At 33.6% G+C, this 21,673-nt stretch overlaps 1 protein-coding gene across 1 annotated transcript in view; it reads right to left on the bottom strand.

The window, feature by feature from the left end:
* Window positions 1-21,673, bottom strand: part of UTRN (utrophin) — a 674,836-nt gene that overhangs the window by 121,793 nt on the left and 531,370 nt on the right. The window contains exons 55-58 of the mRNA XM_044675452.1: window positions 15,313-15,581; window positions 9,206-9,352; window positions 7,366-7,444; window positions 3,039-3,099 (exon numbers count right to left, since the gene is read on the bottom strand). Of these exons, the coding sequence (XP_044531387.1) occupies window positions 3,039-3,099; window positions 7,366-7,444; window positions 9,206-9,352; window positions 15,313-15,581 (556 nt within the window). The remainder of the gene's footprint in view (window positions 1-3,038; window positions 3,100-7,365; window positions 7,445-9,205; window positions 9,353-15,312; window positions 15,582-21,673) is intronic.

Genomic DNA, 21,673 nt, shown 5'->3' with positions numbered 1-21,673 from the left:
AAAACTATTTCTTAAAAATGCACAGGACTTCATAAAATTTAATTATATTGAAATACAGTTATCAAAATATTATTAAAACCAAGTTCATGGGACAGAACATAAAAACTCTTTTCCTGGAGTATGTCCAGGGTAAGCTCAGTAAGGAAATAACTAATAGTGGAGAAAGGAGGGTGTGGTGTGGGTCACTCTCCCAAACCTCCACTTTTGGCTTCTCTAAGGCAGGATCTTGTCAGCATCACCTATAGATCTTTTTTGACCTCCTGAATCTTACTCAGAATACCCAAATTGTTGGGTTTGGGGTTTTTGGTTTTGTTGTTGTTGTTTTTTGTTTTTGCCATGATACCTATTTAATCTCTAAATGCCAGGGGAAAGACTGAGTAGTATTCCTCTGTAATGGAAATAAATCATACATAATTCACCCTTTATATAATATAACCCACCAATAGAATTGATGTGTAATTCTATGTTACCATACTGGCCTAAATTAAAAAAAAAGAGAGAGAGACAAATTATAAAAGAAAAATTTAAGAGCTGTGGGTAATATGATATAGAATAGACTGGCTTTTATATTCTTTTCTTTTTTAAACCCTTAACTTCTGTGTATTGCTCCTAGGAGGAAGAGTGGTAAAGGTGGGCAATGGGGGTCAAGTGACTTGCCTAGGGTCACACAGCTGGGAAGTGTCTGAGGCCGGATTTGAACCTAGGACCTCCTGTCTCTAGGCCTCTCAATCCACTGAGCTACCCAGCTGCCCCTTTATATTCTTTTATACTGTGAAAAATCAAATGAAGATTCTGCAAACCCAGTTTATTCAAATTACCACCAACTCTTAATGACATTACAATTAAACTTGTACTGCATAAAAAATTTAAGTACTAAGCTTTCCCAAACAGGAATGTTCTATTACCACGTCAGGTAATTGTAAAAAATACAAGAAACAATGATTATCCAGTACTTGAACAAATTCACTTTCTTTTTTCATTGAAATTAATGGAATTTTGAGGTAGGAATACAGGATCAACTAATTATAGGCAAATATCTACTCTTCTGGTTTCAACACTTAAACCATGGAACTATGTTGAAAGATAAAATGCAGACAACTAGAAGATCTTGAGATCAAATCTGTTAAGCAAACCTTTAACCTTTTCTTTAATACATAATTTTTAAAATATCAAATTTCTATAAGATTTTACAGTTCAGAAAGTGAGATACATTATGAAAATTCATTTTTTAAAAAGCTGGCATTTATACAAAAAGCTCTTTACATACATTATCTCAGTTTTCTGGAAGCCTAAAGAGGTAAAGATGTGCCAAATATCACATCTGATCCTTCAAATAGCCTTGATAAGGAGATAGTATAACTATCATCTATGTCCATTTTGCAGACAAGGAAGAATGAGAAAATGAAAACAAGGTTGGATTTGATAATTTAAAAAAAAGTGAGGGAGAGGGTGATTGTCAAAATTGGTCAACATCTTGTCGAAAATATTAATTAACAATTAATTAATAATAAAATATTTAAAATTTTAGCAGAATGCGTATTGTCAATTATATCTCACTTTTAATTGCCCAAACATAAGGGGAAAACCATTTTTATTATTTGGACCAATAATTTCTGCCCACTACCCTGTAATTTGTAGTACTGTTAGAGAGTTGTCTAGGGACCCTGAGATTTTAAGTGACTTGCTCAAGATAGTTCAACTGATACCTGGCAAAGTGAGAACAATGAAATCAGGTATTCTAAATCATATGATATCTCAAATTAATCATGCAAGAGGCATTTGCTACTAAGAACTCCAGAATTTCAGAATTTTATGGAAGAAGAAAGCTTTTTTTTTTTTAAAAAACCCTTAACTTCTGTGTATTGGCTCCTTGGTGGAAGAGTGGTAAGGGTGGGCAATGGGGGTCAAGTGACTTGCCCAGGGTCACACAGCTGGAAAGTGTCTGAGGCCGGCTTTGAACCTAGGCCCTCCCGTCTGTAGGCCTGGCTCTCAATCCACTGAGCTACCCAGCTGCCCCCAGAAGAAAGCTTTTTTAGAAGCTTTGGCAAATCTAGACAATAAAGTGATGAAACATATTCATCAGATAAGGCAAAGACACGCCTTTCCAGAACAAAATTTTTCTACTGAAATATGCCATGATAAAAAGTTGTGGATGTGAAAATAAAAATAGTGCAATCATGTTGTCTCCGAATTTTCAAAGAAATGTTCATTTTTCTGACTGCCCTAAAAAAATGTTGCTTAACCAATTTCCCAGAAATAAAAGCATTAATTAAAATATCCCTGCCTAAAATTTACTTAAAAGTAAATTCTTATTTGCTATCAAAAAGAGACAGAACATTTATTAAGTCCTTAATATGTGCCAGGCACTATGCTAAGCACTGAAGACATAACCATAAGAAAACAAGACAGTCTCTACTGAAAAAGAGTTTACATTCTATTAAGCAAAGACAAAATGAAGGAAATTAGGAGAGTTGTCCAGTGGCGCCAGAGTGCAATGGAGGAGAGTCTAGAGAATGAGTTTAGCTGGAAATCATATATATTTGTGTGTGTTGGAGAGAAGCTGGGGCACTAAGACAAAGGGAGGGGATAGATGAGAGTTGCTTATGTAATCGCCATAGGTAGGGAGATTAATAATTGATATTTATAAGGAACTTTAAAATTTATACATTTTTGCATTTTGCAGAAGAAACATTTTGCAGAAGAAACAATGTATATAAAGCACTTGGAAATCTTGAAGATACTATCTATTATAATTGTTATCATAGTTAATATTATCATGATAGCAAGATATGATCTATAATCCATACAGGAGAATTTTGAACTCATATCTTTTATGGGGAAGGTATAAAATTTTACTCATTAACGGGAAAAAAAAAACATTTTTGATGCAATGATGGAGAATAGTCAGTGTGATGTTTACACCCATTTCTTTCACATTTTTAGAAATTCGTTTTCCTTCAAGATAGTACAACTGAATCTTGGCAGTTAAAGCCATGAAGTTTTCACACTACCATTAAAGAGAACCAAAGGAAACTTACTTGATGTAGTATGGTACTTTGTTATGTGAAACAGACCTCTGCCACGGAAGCTGGACGGAAGCTGAGGAAACAAAAGAAGACATTATAACACTGAGCTTAAAAACTCTACAGATCACTCAAAGCAACTGATCTGATTTTTATATCAAATTTGAGAGTGCTCCCATTGCAAGGTTTCTGTAGTTGTGTATAATTCTGTAACTGTAATTGTAAAATCAGCTAGATTAAAGCGTGATACAGTGTATGGTGTCAAAGATTTATTTGAGGTAATTCAAAAACAAACAATTTATACTTTATTACCCCAAAGAGGGAGTAGACATGCTATAATTAACTGAAAGCTGAAAAAAAATGTTTCTGGTTTCCAATCTGAAAAAACGAATAGCATGTATATTTTGAGAAATTATGATGAAGTATGTTGTTCCCAGAATATGCAAGGTAATGATGAAATTAAAACCAACTATATCTTTGTGAGAAATACTCAACTAGATTTTTGTGGTCATAATTTTTCAGGCTGTCTATATTATCTAGGCTGCTAGGTGGCACAATGGATAGAGTGCTAGGCCTGGAGTCAGAAAGGCTTATTTCTCTTCCTGAATTCAAATCTGGTCTCAGACAGTTACTAGCTGTATGAACCTGGGCATGTTAATTGGCCTTGTTTGTCTCAGTTTCCTTATCTATAAAATGAGCTGGAGAAGGAAATGGCAAAACACTTTAGTATGTTTGCCACGAAAATCCCAAATGGTTTCAAGAAGAGTCAAACATGAGTGAAAATGACTGAACTAAATTCTACATTACCTATTTGACCGTATGTGAGCTTAAGGAGTGCAGGAGTATTTCAACATAGGGAGCACCAACCAATTATATAATAATGGAAATTAAAAACTCCTGAAATTCTACTCTGATGCCCCATCATGGTGTGAAGATGACTCTAGATACTGGAAGATTATACTTATAAGCTCTGAGCTTCTCAAGCTGAAAAAGCTCTGAGTACTCCCCCAGTGGTACGCTGGCTCTCTTTTATCAGAAGACTAACCTAGCTAGGTCAAAGGAAAATCGTTATTACCTGGTGATAAAAAGAGTGATGTTTTTGGTAGAGTTTGGTCACAAGAAGTCCTATAACTCTAGTGAATTATAGGAGGAAACATAGTCTGAATTAGAATACTCCTACAGATGAAAATACAGTTCTTAAAAATATTAATATGAAATCAAAAAGTAAAAATTGAAATAAACAAATTAACTTGATGGTTTTTTTAAAACAAAAGTAATTAATTAGATCTTTTAGGTCTCAAACAGTTTTAAATGAAATATTAACAAATTATAACCTCATAATTTACACTTTAGTAAATTAGTCTGAAGTCTGGCACATTTTTTGAAGTATATAATTGTTTATTGCTTTACTTAGCCTGGTTTTGAGAGAATGCTGTATGCTTCTATATTTCAAGTAATTTTAAGAAGGCAAGAAACTACAAGTGGCAGTCAAATACTCTCTTGAAAATGCTATTTCATTAAAATTGTATGGGATACTTTTTAAAAGCTCTTACCATTGAAGCTCTTACCATATTATGTTCACTACATTTTCCTTTCACATTATAAGTAGTAGTCTATAAAAAACTGTAGTGACAATTCCCTTCATCAGAAAATAACCTTATTATTAAAAAAAAAAACACCAAAAAGGGAACAGAACAGAAAGCAAGAGTGTAGTAGATTGGAAATTAAATTACTCATAAAACCATTTGATTTCTTTTTGGCACAGGACTAATGGATTAGTGTTAATTCCAAAGTTTAACCAAATGAGACTTTTACATAACCTATGGCTCAAGTCCAAATAATAACGCAGCTAAAGACTGTAAGCGGCAGGGGAGATCAATTAGTAAATTAATTAAGGTCCTATTTATACTCCTTTTTCAACTTTAATTATTTGTTTGAATGAACTAACTTCCTCAGCCTCAATTAGTATCTCTAGTTTTAGGCAGTAAAAGGTAATGAGCTGAATTTTCACAAGTAAATTCACAGGGAATTTCATAATCTCATTCTTGATCACCCCTGAATTCAGATTTGCTCACTGTCTTCACAAATGACAGGTCAATCAAAGCTTAGAGATCCATTCAAGTGATTAAATAATTTTTATATAAAGAACTATAACCCAGACTCTAATACTTGTTAGTTTATTATTTTCTTCTTTAATATTTAATTATGAAATATATTCCTTTTGGAAAAATTAAATTTTATTTAAATGCTAGCATACTTTGAGCTTATGTAAATAGTAAAAATTTAAACTAAAAGCAATAAAAATTAGCACATGGTTTTCTTTATCAAGATAAGCAAGATTGAATTTAGACAATAATCTTACGTTTCAGTACTCAAGCAACAAAAAATGCCCTAATCTTCATATAAGTTAGCTGAATTCCATAATAGAAGATTAAGGTAAAAGAATACAAGCAGAAAATTGTTAATATTAATATATTCTCGTATAATTTACTGACAACCATGCTAGATCAATAAACTAGGGAAAATCCAAATAAAATAAGTCACAATGATGAGAAATACACAAGTGGTAGAAAAGGGTAGAACCTAGGTTGTACTTTAAAAATATTGAATTCTAATTAGTGATAACAACTGAGAAAATAAATACTGATTTAAAGATATAGGCTATAACCAAAACAGTATTAAAAATCATGAAAAGGCAAGAAATGAAGTCACAACATGACAAGTTTTTCATAACATGACAACAAGCCATGCCAAAAGTTTGAAACTTTACCTAACAAAACGTGAATTAAACAGATTATACAAACAATAATACAATTCCATTTTCCTAAATATATTGATAGTATCATGAAAGCTTTTTAAAAATATTAATTGTTTTTATAACTATATTTCTGTATTGTATGATGCCTAACACATAGTGAACAATATCAAATGATTGCTAAATTGAATCAGAGGACAGCTATTCTGAATGTCTATCTCTTTCACTTTTCGAGGCTGAATATGCCCATTTTCTCCATTCATTTTTTTTTAAACTCTTACCTTCTGTCTTGGAGCAATGTGTATTGGCTCCAAGGCAGAAGAGTGGTAAGGGTAGGCAATGGGGGTCAAGCTACTTGCCCAGGGTCACACAGATAGGAAGTGTCTGAGGCCAGATTTGAATCTAGGACCTCCCATCTCTAGGCCTGGCTATCAATCCACTGAGCCACCCAGCTGCCCCCATTTTCTCCATTCTTAATGGGAAAGTTGTTTAAAAAGAGATTTGTGAGGTTTGGATTTTATTTCTGAAATAATAATGATTTGTAACTGTGAAATCATATGGTCAGTTACATGATAATTAATGATAGCTATTCTTAGGTAGAAAAGGTGAAATAGGAAAATTATTTTTTCGGTGGCAAAAGTTCATAATGCTAATCCATGTGAGTTTTGGTTTCTGTCCATAAGCTATTAGATGAAAGAAATGTTGAGTGACTTTTGTGTAAGCTAATGTATCAGCCAAAATAAATTAATAAATGAATGAATGGAGCACTCAATAGGAGCTTAATGATGCTAAGCACAAAGGAAATAATCAGAAAAAGAAGACAGTTCTTACTTTCATTCCTGTATTCAAAGACTTCACATTACAAATGGTAAAAATGAAATGTATTGGAGGCTTCAGGAGCAGAAAGAATGGAAAGTCAAAAAGTTATAAGGGTTCTTTCAATGTTAAGGTAAATGCTAAGTTTCATTACAGTGTCTATCCCATAACTCAGGAAGCATAGAAGCAAAGATCGAAGGGAAAGGGTGAAGAAGGTCTAAATCAGTGATTGCCAAAGTGGGCGCTACTGCCCCCTGATGGGTGCTGCAGCAAACCAGGGAGGCCACACTTTTTTTTTTTGGTATTACATTCTATTCTGAGTTCAATAAATAGTTTCATAATTTCCAGGGGGCGCTAAGTAATATTTTTTTTTCTGAAAAGGGGGTGGTAGGCCAAAAAAGTTTGGGAACCGCTGGTCTAAATACTGGAGTAGAGCAAAGATTGTGGTTCCCTCCAGCAAGGGTAAGGATATGGGAGAAAGTCAGTTACCAGGAAGGGAAAAGGATAACCTTTCTGGGGAAAAAAAATCTTCCCAGGGATTTCCAGGCTCCATAGTAAGCTTTGGAGTAAATAAGAAAAGGGGAAAGAGAAGAATAGTTTGCTTAAAAGAAAGTTTAAAGAATAGTGAGATTATTATTTTTTCTATACTGAATCTTTTAGATATTAATTGTATTATTAAGGAATTAAGTAGCTATAGAAGAATTTCTAAGTGAAAGAAAACAAGAATTTAATAGTAAAATTATGAGTTCTATCATCCTTAATACTACTTACTGGAGAGAAAATGCTGAGAAGATGGTCCAAAATCTCGATGGGCTTCTTGAAGCTGCTTAAGGCGGTCTTCTACAGAAACCTATAAAGATCAATGCAAGAAAAACAAAATACATGTTTTGAAACAGAATTCTCTTTATTACGAAGAAAAAATTAAAAACTATAATCACAACCTTAGATATAAATCTGGCAAAACAGGATATCCTTATGGTTCTACAGATTCTGCCTCAACAACTTTATCATATCTACTAGGATAGATAATTCACTTCACAGAAGTAAAAGAGGAAGCCAGTGAGAGGTAGAGGAATTATAGAGCAGCAAAAGACTTTAGAGAGGATATAGTTTAACTCTCTCATTTTACAGATTAAGAAGTTGGAGACTGTAGAAGTTAAGAAACTCATCAGAAGGCAGATAGTTAGGGGCAGAGCTGAAACCTAGAATCCAGGTCTCTTGCCTTTATATCAATTATACTTTGCATTCCATTTTAGTTTCAGGGAGCAAGTGAAATGGCAATTCTTTTCATGAGAATTTCCTATCTTAGTTTAAATATCTGTACTCAGCTGGTTATATTTAGATCATCAGTTTCACAGCTGCCTTTCTAAGAGGGAAACATTTGAGAACATGTGTTTCTCTGAATTTTGATGGGTCCGGCTTCATCCTCAAGGGCTAATTAAATTACACTATGACTTGAAACCATCCACGAACCATTCATTATATTTGGAGAAACAATAACAAAAAAAAGCTGTTTCTGTAGTGTTAACAACTTTGCCTCCTAACGCAGATTTCTCTCCAATATCCACTTAGAAGTTCACACCTGAGTTGTGTACCAGCATTTGAGACAAAGGTGACAGAATGTTTTTTCTATCAAAAATTACATATTCCCTCATTTCTTATCTTTTAAGATGAGAAGCAAGAAAAAGAGAATGGGAAGGAAATCAGATTGGACTATAAGAATGTCTATCCAATGAAAAAAAGCATTTTTGTTTTTAAGTTTTTTGTTTTTAGTATTTATTCCCAAAGAAAGTATATATGGCAGCTTAAATATTTTCTTACTATCCCCAAGTAATTTCGGCATGAATTAACTATCATATCCACCAACTATGTAAGAATATTTGTACATTTCCACCCTTATTTTGTCAATATCTTCAAATAAATTCAGAAAGTCCAATTTATCATGAAATTTTTTCTTGGGAAACATCTATTTTGTTCATTTAGTCACAATTTTTAGCTTTAAAACACAGTGTGACACACAAATAAATTCCCCAATATTTCACGTCACTTTCCTGCTGGGTTTTAGAAATCTTTACTGCGCTTAACATTGTTGGGGTCCTTTACCTTTTAACACATGACACACTGGAAATGAGGCAATCAGCACACAAATGAATAGTCAGTGGTTGTCCCACTCTATAGCTTTAGAAAGAAGCCTTTACTGGGTCCCTTATGGATTGCACCTTTCCTCTGAGATAATCTCCAACTTATTATTCATGCATGTGTTATGTTTATCTATATATTTATATATAAAACATTCACTTGTGAATTATATATGTATGTATTTTCAAGTATTTTTTCCTCTATAAGACTGTGAATTCTGTGGTCAGGGGAGATTATTTTTTTGCCTTTCATTGCATCTTTAGCACTTGCTAAAAGTGCTACACAGCAAAGGCTACATGAACTTTTCTTGACTTAAAAAATAATTCATTTGATTCCATGCTGAAATTATTGACAAAGACAATCAGTAAAATAATAGAAAAGAGGAAAAGGAAAAAATACTTGGAGAAAAAGAGGAGAAAGGGAGAGAAGTCCAAGGAATATCTTTCCAAAAGGAAAAGAAATGAAGTCATACCTGTAAAAGTTTCCATCGCATATTAAGATCATCTAGCTGCCGAGACATCTTTAAAGATGGATGCAAGTCAAGAGGGGACAGCTGGCTGGATAAATCATTCACTGTTTTAACTTTTAGGTTGATTGGTGCAATCTCTTCCCTAAATGCCTGGAATTAAAAATAAAAAGGTGAAGACCATTTGAAAAGACTATAAAAGTATGTAACATCATATTTCTATTTCCCCAAAGGGGAAGGGAATTTTTAAGAGGAAAAAAATGTTATAGTGGTACACTCAAAAAAGGCATGACAAATATAGCCCTGTGCTGAATGGGGCTGCTAACTCAATGGATATTTTTGTATAATCCATATTTAAAATATAACTTCGATTAGATTCTACCTTGAACATTGCTCTCTTCTATTCTTTGTTTCATTAATTTTCCCCTTCTTCTTTGTAGTCTTCAAAACAGTTCAATTTTACAAGAATTCTAATATGCCAGAGTTTCTATTGACATCTACACTGTTTTCTAATTAGGTCTAATTATCCTTAACTTAATGTGCCATATATTTTTTAACAATAACTATGAACAAAGTACTATGCAGGACATTATTGGGAGCTCCTTGAGGGAAAGGACTGTCTTTTGCCTCTTTTTATATAACAAGCACTTCCCAAAGTGCCAGGCACATAGTAGAGAATTAATGAATGTTTATTGACTTTTCTAAATAAAGATGAATGCTATCTTCAGAGGGCAATCCAAATAACAGGAGAGAAGGTAAAAAATAACACCATAAGGCAGAACTGTGATAAATGCTTTTACATCATAGAAAAATGAGAGATTATTTCTATTTTGAAGAGAGCATATACTTAGGATATTATATGTATATATACAAAATTTATATTATTATAATTGTATTTTTTCTACCACTTAAGTTACTAACAAATAGTAATTCAGTTAAGTAGTAAGTTAAACAAATTTTTGTGGGGTAGTACTGGGAAGCTGTTATCATTTATACCACTGTTAATACAGGAAATGTGTTCAAAATCCCAAAGAAATAACTTAGAATAAAATATCAAGGATATAATCTATTTAAAAGTAGGGAATTTCCTTATTATAGGTAGTGCTGCATAAGTAATAAGAGTCTAATATTAATCTAGATGATTACTAGGCAGGATTTATAAGTGGTACAACTATCTTCAAGTGGTAATAGAAATTTTCCTCCTTAAATCTAGAAATATCATAACTATGTGAGGAAGGGAGAAGATCATCACCTACTTACTTTCATAGCCCCAATTAGTACCCATTAGAAATTCAGTTCAAAGGTAATGCTACAAAATTCTTGCAGGAGCACAAATGAGTAACTAATGAGTTATTGAGAGAATTACTATTATAGCTCTGATAATTTCTTGGCAATCAAAGTCTACTGTAGGCAGACTATGATGGGGAAAAATGAAAAAAAATCTATCTAAAGATTATTTAGCCCTATGAGATTCAGTAATACATCATTTAATAAAAGTGGCCTTTTTATCCCTAAACTTTTGTTAAAATCTCAGTTTAAACAAAACTTTCAACATCTCTCTTTGGAAGTAAGGACATACCATAAACTAATTTTCAAGACAAAGGAATATGATATGAATTACAATTACTCAATTAAATATTTTACTGAAGAGAAATTTAACTCCAACTAAACCTTTAAAACATTACTTTAAAATAAAAGTTGTTTTATTGGTAATTGAAAGGATGTATCAAACAATTTGTATTTATAAGCATATGAAAGTAACTGCCTGCTGTGACTTAGATTGTTACTAAATATTATTAAAACAAGTCAGAAGTGATTGGAAAGGGGGCAGCTAGATGGCTCAGTGGATTGAGAGCCAGGCCTAGAGACAGGAAGTCCAAGTTTCAAATTTGACCTCAGATACTTCCTAATTGTGTGACCCTGGGCAAGTCACTTCACCCCCATTGCCTAGCCCTTACCACTCTTCTGCCTTGGAACCAATACACAGTATTGATTCTAAGACAGAAGGTAAGGGGTTTAAAAAAAAGTGATTGGAAAAAAATGGAGTCTTTCTGGACAATCCAATTATTCCAGTTTCTCCTGAAATCCCCTATAATCAGTAGTATTTAGAAGAATGGACTCCTGAGAAGAGCAGCATTTTACATTCAGATCTACCTAAAGATTGCCAACTTGTGTGTGTGTGTGCGTGCGTGCGTGTGTGTGTGTGTGTGTGTGTGTGTGTGTGTGAGAGAGAGAGAGAGAGAGAGAGAGAGAGAGAGAGAGAGAGAGAGAGAGAGAGAGAGAGAGAATGGTAACAAAAGTTAATAGAATTTTATTCTATCAAAAATGTCCCCGAGATAAGACAAATGGCTTCTTAATACCAGAACAAAGAACTATTCATATCAGTTTGTTTAGAACCCACTTAAATGTCAAGCTTTAAAAAGAAGCTTTTGGAGATAGGTATATAAAAGCAACCATAACCATCTTGAAAAGGAGATGAATATCCCTTTTCCACAAAATAAATAATACCCCCAATTCTTTTCTCAATATCCCTTTCCCCAGTGCAACATTTCTGACAGTATATGAAAGAAATCATTAATGATTATTTGCATAACATATGTACATATACATANGTGTGTGTGTGGGTGAGAGAGAGAGAGAGAGAGAGAGAGAGAGAGAGAGAGAGAGAGAGAGAGAGAGAGAGAGAGAATGGTAACAAAAGTTAATAGAATTTTATTCTATCAAAAATGTCCCTGAGATAAGACAAATGGCTTCTTAATACCAGAACAAAGAACTATTCATATCAGTTTGTTTAGAACCCACTTAAATGTCAAGCTTTAAAAAGAAGCTTTTGGAGATAGGTATATAAAAGCAACCATAACCATCTTGAAAAGGAGATGAATATCCCTTTTCCACAAAATAAATAATACCCCCAATTCTTTTCTCAATATCTCTTTCCCCAGTGCAACATTTCTGACAGTATATGAAAGAAATCATTAATGATTATTTGCATAACATATGTACATATACATATAACGGATACACAAATATTACATATTATACATGCAATAAGATATAAAAGATATACACATATAGCAACAAAGATTAATATTTGTAGAAAAAAATCTTATTTTGGAAAATAAGTGGAAAAACCATGTCACCTATAGTAACAATCTCATAAACCTAAAATACATTTTCCAAATTATAACTAGTTGTCAGTTGTCATTTTTTAAAACTAAGAATATATTGAAATTCAAAAAAAATGCCAAAGTTCTATATAAGAATTGAATTCTTAGACATTAAGTTTTTTTCCAAAAAAATAGGGCTAATTCAAACTACAACCACAGAAATGTTTTGGGCCTTGAGAAAGTGATTATTCTGGAAGTGAATCAAGGTTTTCAAGAAAATTTGGCTCTTATTCTTAATCATACGTGGTAGGTAACATAAAAAGGCAAATGAGGAGATGTTAAAATTACCTTCACTGAATTTCTACTCTGTGTCACTTTTTTAGAGTGTAAGCAGATTATGGCAGGGGAGCACAGACTCACAAAGTTTCTAACAAGTTAATGAGACATTGGCTTGGGGTTCAGTAATGAAACAAACTTGTGTCATCCAAGGAGATGTCTCCAGCATAAGTTAAAAAATGCTCATGACCAGATGATTGGCCACTGCTAAACTCTAACTGATTAACTTTTATCTTTCCCAGCAGGGTTGTCAATTCACCTTCTGGACCTTTCCTGACTTCTTTCAACAATTAAAACTTAGTTTGTTTCATTCTCTAGTTAGCTAAAGCAACGTGAGATAAATTATTGATGATTAATTATATATGTATCCTATCTACCAAGACATTTATGCTTTTAACAGTAAAGTTTAATAATACAAATAAAATCTGCAAGGATTTAGGGAATTCCAACTACCATTTACAGGGTCAGAGTGGAAAATAAATTGGGGCAGAGAGGTCTTTTTTAATGGCGTCTAAATCATACTACTACCACCTAATCTCACACCACAACTGCCTACTCAGTTTATAAGTAAATGGTTTTAAACAGAATTTTTTAGTTAAGTTCTCATGCCTTAAGTCAGCAACCTCAAAAAAAGAGGTACCACCCCCTTGGAAAGTTGTTTTGTCACCTCCAATGAAGGTTGGGGAAGAAAGATCGACCAATTGGAGGGCTGCAAGACAGGTGGCATTCTCATCATTCTCACCTTCACCACTGAGATAGGGAATGGAACTTGTCTTCAACATAACATACCTATATTTATCACTTAACATTCCTCTTTGTTCCCTTTGCTAGGATAATTCCTTACCTTCCCAAATTTTTATTTCTATACACCTCTGGGGAAAAAAACCTACCTAATCTACCCATTACCCATAGAAGATTTGCAGGTGCCATTAGGAAAATTCCAAAGTACTTCCCTGATCCCCTTTTCATCACCTGTTGGCAATCTTCAAAAGTTGAGTTCATTTTTTGGTGATAAATTGAAATGGTTGAATCCTAATATTGTTCAAAAATCATTACAATATGATTCAAAATCTACTTCAAAGCCTATTATTCTTCCAGACTTTTTTTTTTATTATTGTACCAATCTTCTAATTGTTATGATTTCTTCAAACCCAGTCCCATCTTTAATCCCTCACTTTCTTTCAACTCACATCAACATATCCAACCACTAGGTCACACAGTCAAGACCTGAGTTCAGATTCAGACTCTGAAATTTACTAGCTGGGCAAGTCTGCCTCAGTTTTCACAACTGTAAAAGACTACCTATCTTCTATGGTTATAGTAGTAGTAATAATAATAATAATAATAATATCTGCAAAGCATTTTGCAAACCTCAAATCACTATGTAAATGCTAACTATTATAATTATTTCTCACAATTGCCCAGACCCATATAGAAACTACCTTAGTTTAGGCCTGTATCTGTTCCCATGTACACTATTGCAATAGTCTCCCAATTGATATTCCTGTCTGAACTCTCTCCCCACTCTAACCCATCCTCTTCACAGCTGTCAAAATGATTTTCTTAAAGGGCTGGGCTGACCATATTATGTCTCTACTCAATATAATTCATTGATTTCCTAGTGACTTGGCTCTAGGATCAACTATCACTTCATATTTACTTTTAATACTTATTGTTAATATCTATTTTTGTGTAAGCATTTCAATAGATGTAACATAGTAGTATTGTTGTTGTTCAGTCATTTCAGTCATGTCCAATTCTTCTTGAAACCATTTGTGTTTTACTTGGAAAAGATACTGGGCTAGTTTGCCATTTCCTACACCTGTTCACTTCATAGTTAAGAAAACCTCAAGAATCAGGGTTAAGTGTCTTGCCCAGGGTCACATAGTTAATATGGTTCCAAGACCAGATATGAATTGAGGAAGATGAGTCTTCCTGACTCCATGCTTGGCACTCTATCCACTGTGCAATGTAGGTGCCCTGTATATACGCATATATTTAATTTGTAAATATTATAAATGTTACACACTGACATACATTGCAAATAATACACACATTATAACTGAATGATTAGAATTGTTTTCCTGAGGGTGATCAAGCAAATTTAGAGGCCATTGTCCTGAGGAGCTGCCTTAGACATACCTTTTTCTCCCTAGAGAAGAAATACATTCTGGGTCATTAGCCCATCCCTATTCAACCACTGAGAAAATGCAGGTAAGAAGGTAGATTTAAAAAAGTCTAAATTGTAGAGATCTTTTGCCAAAATAAAATCATATACATTCTAAATCCTGTCCCTTTTGTACTATTTATTTTGTACTACTGCAAATTTCACTTTTTTTTATTGGCCGTTTAATGGATTTTCTTGCAATTCCCAATGTTGGTCCTGAATCATTAAAGTTCAAATCACTACTATTTGGCATATGCATAATTTCCCTAAGAAGTATGTAAATGGAAGGCAAAACTGTTATCATTTTTGAATACTTAGCTGTTTTCTGGCCATGTTCTAAGAAGGAAAGAGACTAGGAAATTCCATATCCCCAAATCAAAATCTAGAGTTTTCAAGGACAGCCCTAAATCTTGCACAGATTTTCTTAGAGTCACATAGTTAGACAAGTATAAGTGAGAAAAGACAATAACACCTAGATTATCATTGTACCCTGAGACACTTACTGTAGTTTTTTCAATGTGATCCTGCAATGAGTCAATAAGTAAATCTCCCACTGGTTTCCATCCATTCCGTACAGTCTCAGCTTCTTTCAGGTCAGCATCCAGGTCATCCATGGCTCCTTGAAGGTCTCTTAGTTTCTCCAGTGCCTTATCGACTTGCTTTTGCCAACTACTAGTAACAGCATTGAGGTTCTCCCACTTCTCTTTCACTTCTGAAGACTGTTTGCGCATGGCTTTTGCAATCTTTTGGGCTTTTTCTTCAGGAGTCAATTCTATGACGAGAAATACTATGCATTATAAGGGAAAGGATATTGCTGATAGTTGGACTGGCTTACCTCAATATGTACATCTGGAGATCAGAATCTCAGAGTTCAAATGGAACATAGAGATCATCAAGTTTTAAATAAATCTTTTAAAAACTATATCTCCAGAACATGTCCAGCAAACATAATGAGCTTTTGTTTTACCTCAAGCAAAAAAGAACTCACAATCTCTTGAGGGAGTTCATTTCAAATTTGGATAGCTTTAACAATTAAGAAAGTTTTCTTTAGATCAGATGGAAATTTGCCACTCTACCCCTTGTACCTATTGGCCTCCTGAGGACATGAAAAACGAGTCTAATCTTTCTTTCATTTAAGCATGAGGAGAGTGGATTAGATGATCCCTAAAAAGTAGCTGAAATAGAAATGACTGACATCAGCCTTCAAAGAGTATCTGCTTTCTTGGAGGGGCAAGAGCAAATGACAAGAGCAAAAAGAATCTCCTTGATATTTCTTCCTTTAATCTGAACTCTGGGCTAAATCAAGAAGTATCCTTTTTTAGAGTGAGAAGATTACTTAGATCATTAAATTGCGGGGAGTCTATGATGACTTCAGAATTTTATTATATTGAGAAAAAAATTTACATACTTAAATGGATTCAATAAACCATTTTAGATTATTGTTTGTATTTTTATTCATCTGTACAAGTGGAGATAATAGCACCTACCTCCTAGGGAAATTGTATCAAATGAAATAACTAATGTAAAGCACTTTGTAAACCTCAAAACACTATATAAATATCATTATTTTAAATGTAATAGAAGAACCCAAAGAAATATTTCAATATTTAGCAGCTCGAAAAATGTCTTCATTTAAATGTAACAGGAAAACCCATGAAAATTGTATTTATCTTTAAAGAAATTTAAACTGCTAATACCATCAACTTTGCCATAATGACCAAATGGAAAAAATTAATTTTCCTAAAATGGCAGTACAGCATGTAGGAAACTCAAAAAAAAAAACACAACCCCCCCCCTTTTTTTAAGAAAACTGAACAGAAGATTTTGCATTCAAAATAATTTCTGATCTCTTCCTCAACTATAGAGTTCCCATACTTTTATGATATTTCTGGCATCTACAAGTCCATTAACCTATTGTGCAATCTCTTCTGTGGTTCATTACGAAATATCATTCTTTCCACTACACTCTAGAAGGCATTTAAAGAGAAAGTAGTCAAAGCAGTGAAAAAGAGCAAGTCAACCAGAAATATCCCTTTCTACCCCACAGTTTCAGACAGAATCCACTCTTCTCATTCTGAGGAGCTATAGGTGGACTGATTCAGGAATCAGCATGACTAAAGCCCTCTGAAATACAAAGGGGTCAAAATTCAAAAATGGAAAATGGAAAAAAGTGAACCTATGGTCAAGCAAAATGGGTCAAATCCAAGAAGTAACTAAACTTTTCTATGGTTCAGTTTCCTCATCTATACAATGAGCATGGTTGGACTAGTCTACTTCTTAGGGTACTTCCAGTCTTTCCAATTTTCAATCTATGAATCTGTGAACTATAACTACTTGTTTACATAACTAGATGAGAATTTTAAAACTACTTGACATAATCCTTATTATAACAATCACGGGTAAGTGAATACAAGTAAATAAAATGTTAGTAATTTTATATTTCATTCCCAATTTCTAGTCATGAGCAACAATAAGCTAAAAGATGCTTTTCCAAACTAAATCATGTCCTTCAATTTGTTCAAATTAATCTAGCTCTGCTTATTTTAATTTTCAAAAATATGGGAATTTTTTTTTTTAGCCATAAAGCTGTGATTTAGGTCATTTTAGGTCACTACCCGACCTTCATATTGTAAATGATTAGTTGCCAGCCAGTTCCACAATGGGGCTCATACATAATGTTTTAGAGGCAGTTTAATTTCTTAGCATCTATCCAAAGTCAGATCCTTACTATAATCACAATATTTTGAGGAAAAATAAACAACTTTTGGGTTTCTGGATTTTCCAGAAAATTGTAGTTATAAACCTAAGTATATTAGGCATATTTAATGCCTCAGGCATGGTTAGTAGCAAAAGTATGCAACAAAACTTTTGAGACCGCACAAAAATTACAAATTGAGGCACATGTGTTTTCAAAAGGAAACCCTATCTTTATCTCTTCAGCAGAAGAAATGATAACAATCACTTACATTTATATTGGGCTTCATAATTACAAACTGCTCAATGTATGCAATTATATTTTATTATCACAGCAATTCTCAAATTCAGATTATTCAAATATTAGCATTCCCATTTTATATATGAGAACAATGAGACTTGGATTAAGTGACTCGAGTTAGATCACATTATTAATAAATAGTACAACTGAAACTCAGATCTGGTGATTCCAAGGTCACTGAGATTTCTATTATGCCATACTTAATTGTTGTTTAAGGAAATATAGTTTAGTTTGGCTGTAATAACAATAGCTTACAATAAGATAGAGCATTTTACATATTTTATCTTCTTGAGTATTATAATAATTAAGTGAAGTAAATATGAGCTTCGGTGAGAACCGAAGCTCAGAGGTGTTGAATACTTTGTTTACAGTCTAAGAACTACAAAGTGTCAGAAGCAGACTCACATTTAGATTTTCTTGACCTCAAATCCAAGTCGTTCCCACTATTCTGATAGCCCACATTCTGATGGACTTGTGTTTTTACCACAGTCCCTAAAAAACTCCTGAAACAACTTATTGAAAAACACTGTGACGGAGATTTCAGTTAAAGATATATAAAGAAAATGAGCATGCTGGAGAAATTCTGAACAGTGGGAAGAGTAGTGAAGGTAAAGAGAACAAAGTATATGGAAGAAAATAAAATCTAATTCTTTCAAGATCTTAATCTTTGAGAATTAATCTTATGTTAAAATTCATGTTGCTAAAATGTAAACTTTATTATCTTACTTATATTTATCAAATGAAAATGACACTAGATAAGCCATAAAATAGCTCTTAAAAGTCCCCTGTAAGATAGAGATACTTTTTAGTTCTTTGATATCTGTGTATGTTTACAATCCAATTAATTCTTTAAGGGATATTTTACATGCTAATATTTTTTTGACTAGTGTAAAATTTCAGTGCTTAATTGATCTTTCTCAGATTAGGAGAACTTTCAAAAATCAATCATTAAGTAATTTGGCATTGAAACACACAATTTCTTTATAATGTGACAAAACATTCTACACTGTCCATTACTCTTATTGTCTTTGCTTAATATGAATTTTTTTTTGTTCAAAAGGTTCTTTCTTTTACAATTTATTGCATTATCTCCACTCCAGCAGCTATTCAGAAAGGGGTTGTGGGGAGGAATCTGCATTCAACAAAACCATCTGCTTACAAAAAAGGAAGACTAATAATGGATTTAGAGAAAGTGACAGACAGATGGAACTAAAATTGTAGTAATAGCTTCATCAGAATAAGGAACTTTAGGCAAGAACATATAAAGTTAGGTAAAAATTGTTTAACACTTTTGTATAATAGTAATAAGAAATAATTCAAATATGACTTCTAAAGAATGACCATAGGTTCATAGATCAAGGGCTAGACAGGCCTTTAGAAATCTAGTCAGACACCATTACTTTATTGATGGAAAATAAAAATAAATGGAAAAAAATATGAAAGAAACAAAGGTAAAAGATAAAAGAACTCTGTAGTTTAAACTTAAAGGAAAAGGGAGTTACTATCTTTTCAAATAATAGAATTCAAATTAAATTTTCTGTAAACATATTCCAAGATTATTTCTAAGTCCCTTGAGGAAGGATGAGAATACTTCCATTCCTAATCCTTGGCTGTTCCTGCTCAAAGTACTATTTAAGTCCCTTTTTTACTGAGATCCTTTGGTAAATCAACTCAGAAATAATATCTTCCCAGGCTTGAGTCTAAAAAGCATTAAGAGTAGCTGAAGAGCTGACATTTCATGAGTGATAACAAGGAAGTCTAGGGCAACAACCAGATTAGGGGATCAAAATCTCCAACTGGAGATCTGACACACATTAATAATGTTTTCAACGCAACATTATATTTTCTCCCTTAGCCCTTCTATTTCTATTGGGAACCACCATCCTAATTGGTCAGGTTTCTCAAGTTTAGGGCTATTCGTTTCCTTTAATACTTACTTTCTATCTTAGTAACAATTCTCAGTCAGAAGGGCTAGGCAAATGGGGGTTAAGTGACTTGCCAAGAGTCATACAAGGAAGTGTCAGAGGCCAGGTTAGAACCCAGGTCCTTCCAACTGCAGGCCTGCCTCTAAATGCACTGGGCCACCTTAGAATAATTGTTAACTCTTTACTCTCCTTTCTCCCTGTGTGTAATCACTTGCCTTTGCATTACATTTTACAAAAGTATCAAAAACATGACTTCTAACTTCCTTGTTAATTTTAACTCCAAAAAATTTGTGTTCCCTCCAACTGCTTCTCTCTACTCCCAATCCCATATAGGCCTTCCTCACCTTTCAATTGGACTATTATAAGAACTTCCCAATTGAACTCATTGTTACTTGTTTCTTTTCTCATTCAGGTTGCAAGATGACAAAGTAATCTTCATAAGGCATGTCATTTTCTTATTAAAAAATTATTCAGTGGTACTCTATGGTCTTTAAGATTACCATCTCACCTCACAATGGAATTTAAAGTTCTTCAAACTGACTTCAGTTTTGTTTTCTAGACTTACTTCATATTACCCTCATGTATTCACATTCTTCTGTTCTCTAAAATTACCCTGAAAGCTGTTCTCTAAACTTGGCATTCTATCGTCTTTCTCTGTACATTTAGAAAGACCGTCCAATATTTCTGCCTTCTCAACTTGGGTGTCACTTCCTCAGAAAAGCTTCTCCTCCCCTTATTTGCTAGTGTTTTGTCGAATCTTCAAAAGAATCTTACTTATTTTGTTCATATGAATGCCATTTCCTCTGAAATGAATTTAAGTATCTTGAGAACAATATGTTTTTAATTTTATTTTTTGTATTCTCAGTGCCTAGCATAGTGTCTTAAAACTTATTAGCTACATAAGAAACTCTTATTGAATCAATTCACTTTGTCCAACCCACTCATTGTCATTCTTCAATATTTCCATTATATATTAGAACAAGTGACAAATCAGAATTTACTGACTGCCTCATAGGCAATTCTAAGAAAAGCGTCTGTTGTGAGTGGACATGTAAACTAAGAGAAGGTCACAGGAAGTGACGCAAGATAGGCCCCTTTAAAAAGAGAGAGTTGAGTGAGCCAGAGGTGTCTTGTTCATTGCTGGGACCCAGAGGAGCCCTGGACCTGGGACCCTGAGACCTTGGTGAGATTGCTCTTAAATCTCTCTTAGAACTACACATGGTGAATGACTCCTTTAACCTACCAGAAGGTACTAGCCTCCAGGAGGCTCCCTAAATTGGGAGAAGCCCTTGTGGCTAAACTCCTTGTTAACTGACTTTTAGGCTGGCTGAGCCTCTGGAGCCCTGCCAGAGTAAAGCCAAGACTTCCATACAATCTCTTACTCTACCCTTCTCATCTCCCTACTTCCACTCTCTCCTATATTTTGTAAATAAATCAATAAAATCATTTTGGGGGTTGATAATTATTCAATTCCTTGGTGACCTAACCTTTTAATATATTCAGCCCCAAATCCCCTTTTCCCCCTTACACTAACAATCTGTCTATCAACCTATCTGTCTATCTATCTATCTATCTATCTATCTATCTATCTATCTATCAATACCCTTTCCTTGCATATTAGAATCAATATTATGTACTGATTCTAATGCAAAAAAGTGGTATGGGGTAAGCAATGAAAGTTAAGTGACTTACCTAGGATCAAACAGATATGAAGTGTCTGAATTCAAATTTGTACCCAGGACCTTATCTTTAAGCCTGGCTTTCAATCCACTGAATTACCTAGTTGCCACCCTTATCTCTATAAATTTTAAAACTCAGAAATACTACTTGTGATTTTAGAAATCAGACTGGAAAAGACTCAGGAGAAAAGCACTGTCTCCTAAGCAATCTCTGCTGCCCTACTGATTTTTTTTTTTTTAACCCTTGTACTTCGGTGTATTGTCT

The sequence above is a fragment of the Gracilinanus agilis genome, chromosome 4, assembly GCF_016433145.1.
Source record: "Gracilinanus agilis isolate LMUSP501 chromosome 4, AgileGrace, whole genome shotgun sequence".
Taxonomy (NCBI): domain Eukaryota; kingdom Metazoa; phylum Chordata; class Mammalia; order Didelphimorphia; family Didelphidae; genus Gracilinanus; species Gracilinanus agilis.
The sequence above is the reverse complement of the archived record's forward strand: the minus strand, read 5'-3'. Positions and strand labels throughout refer to the sequence as shown.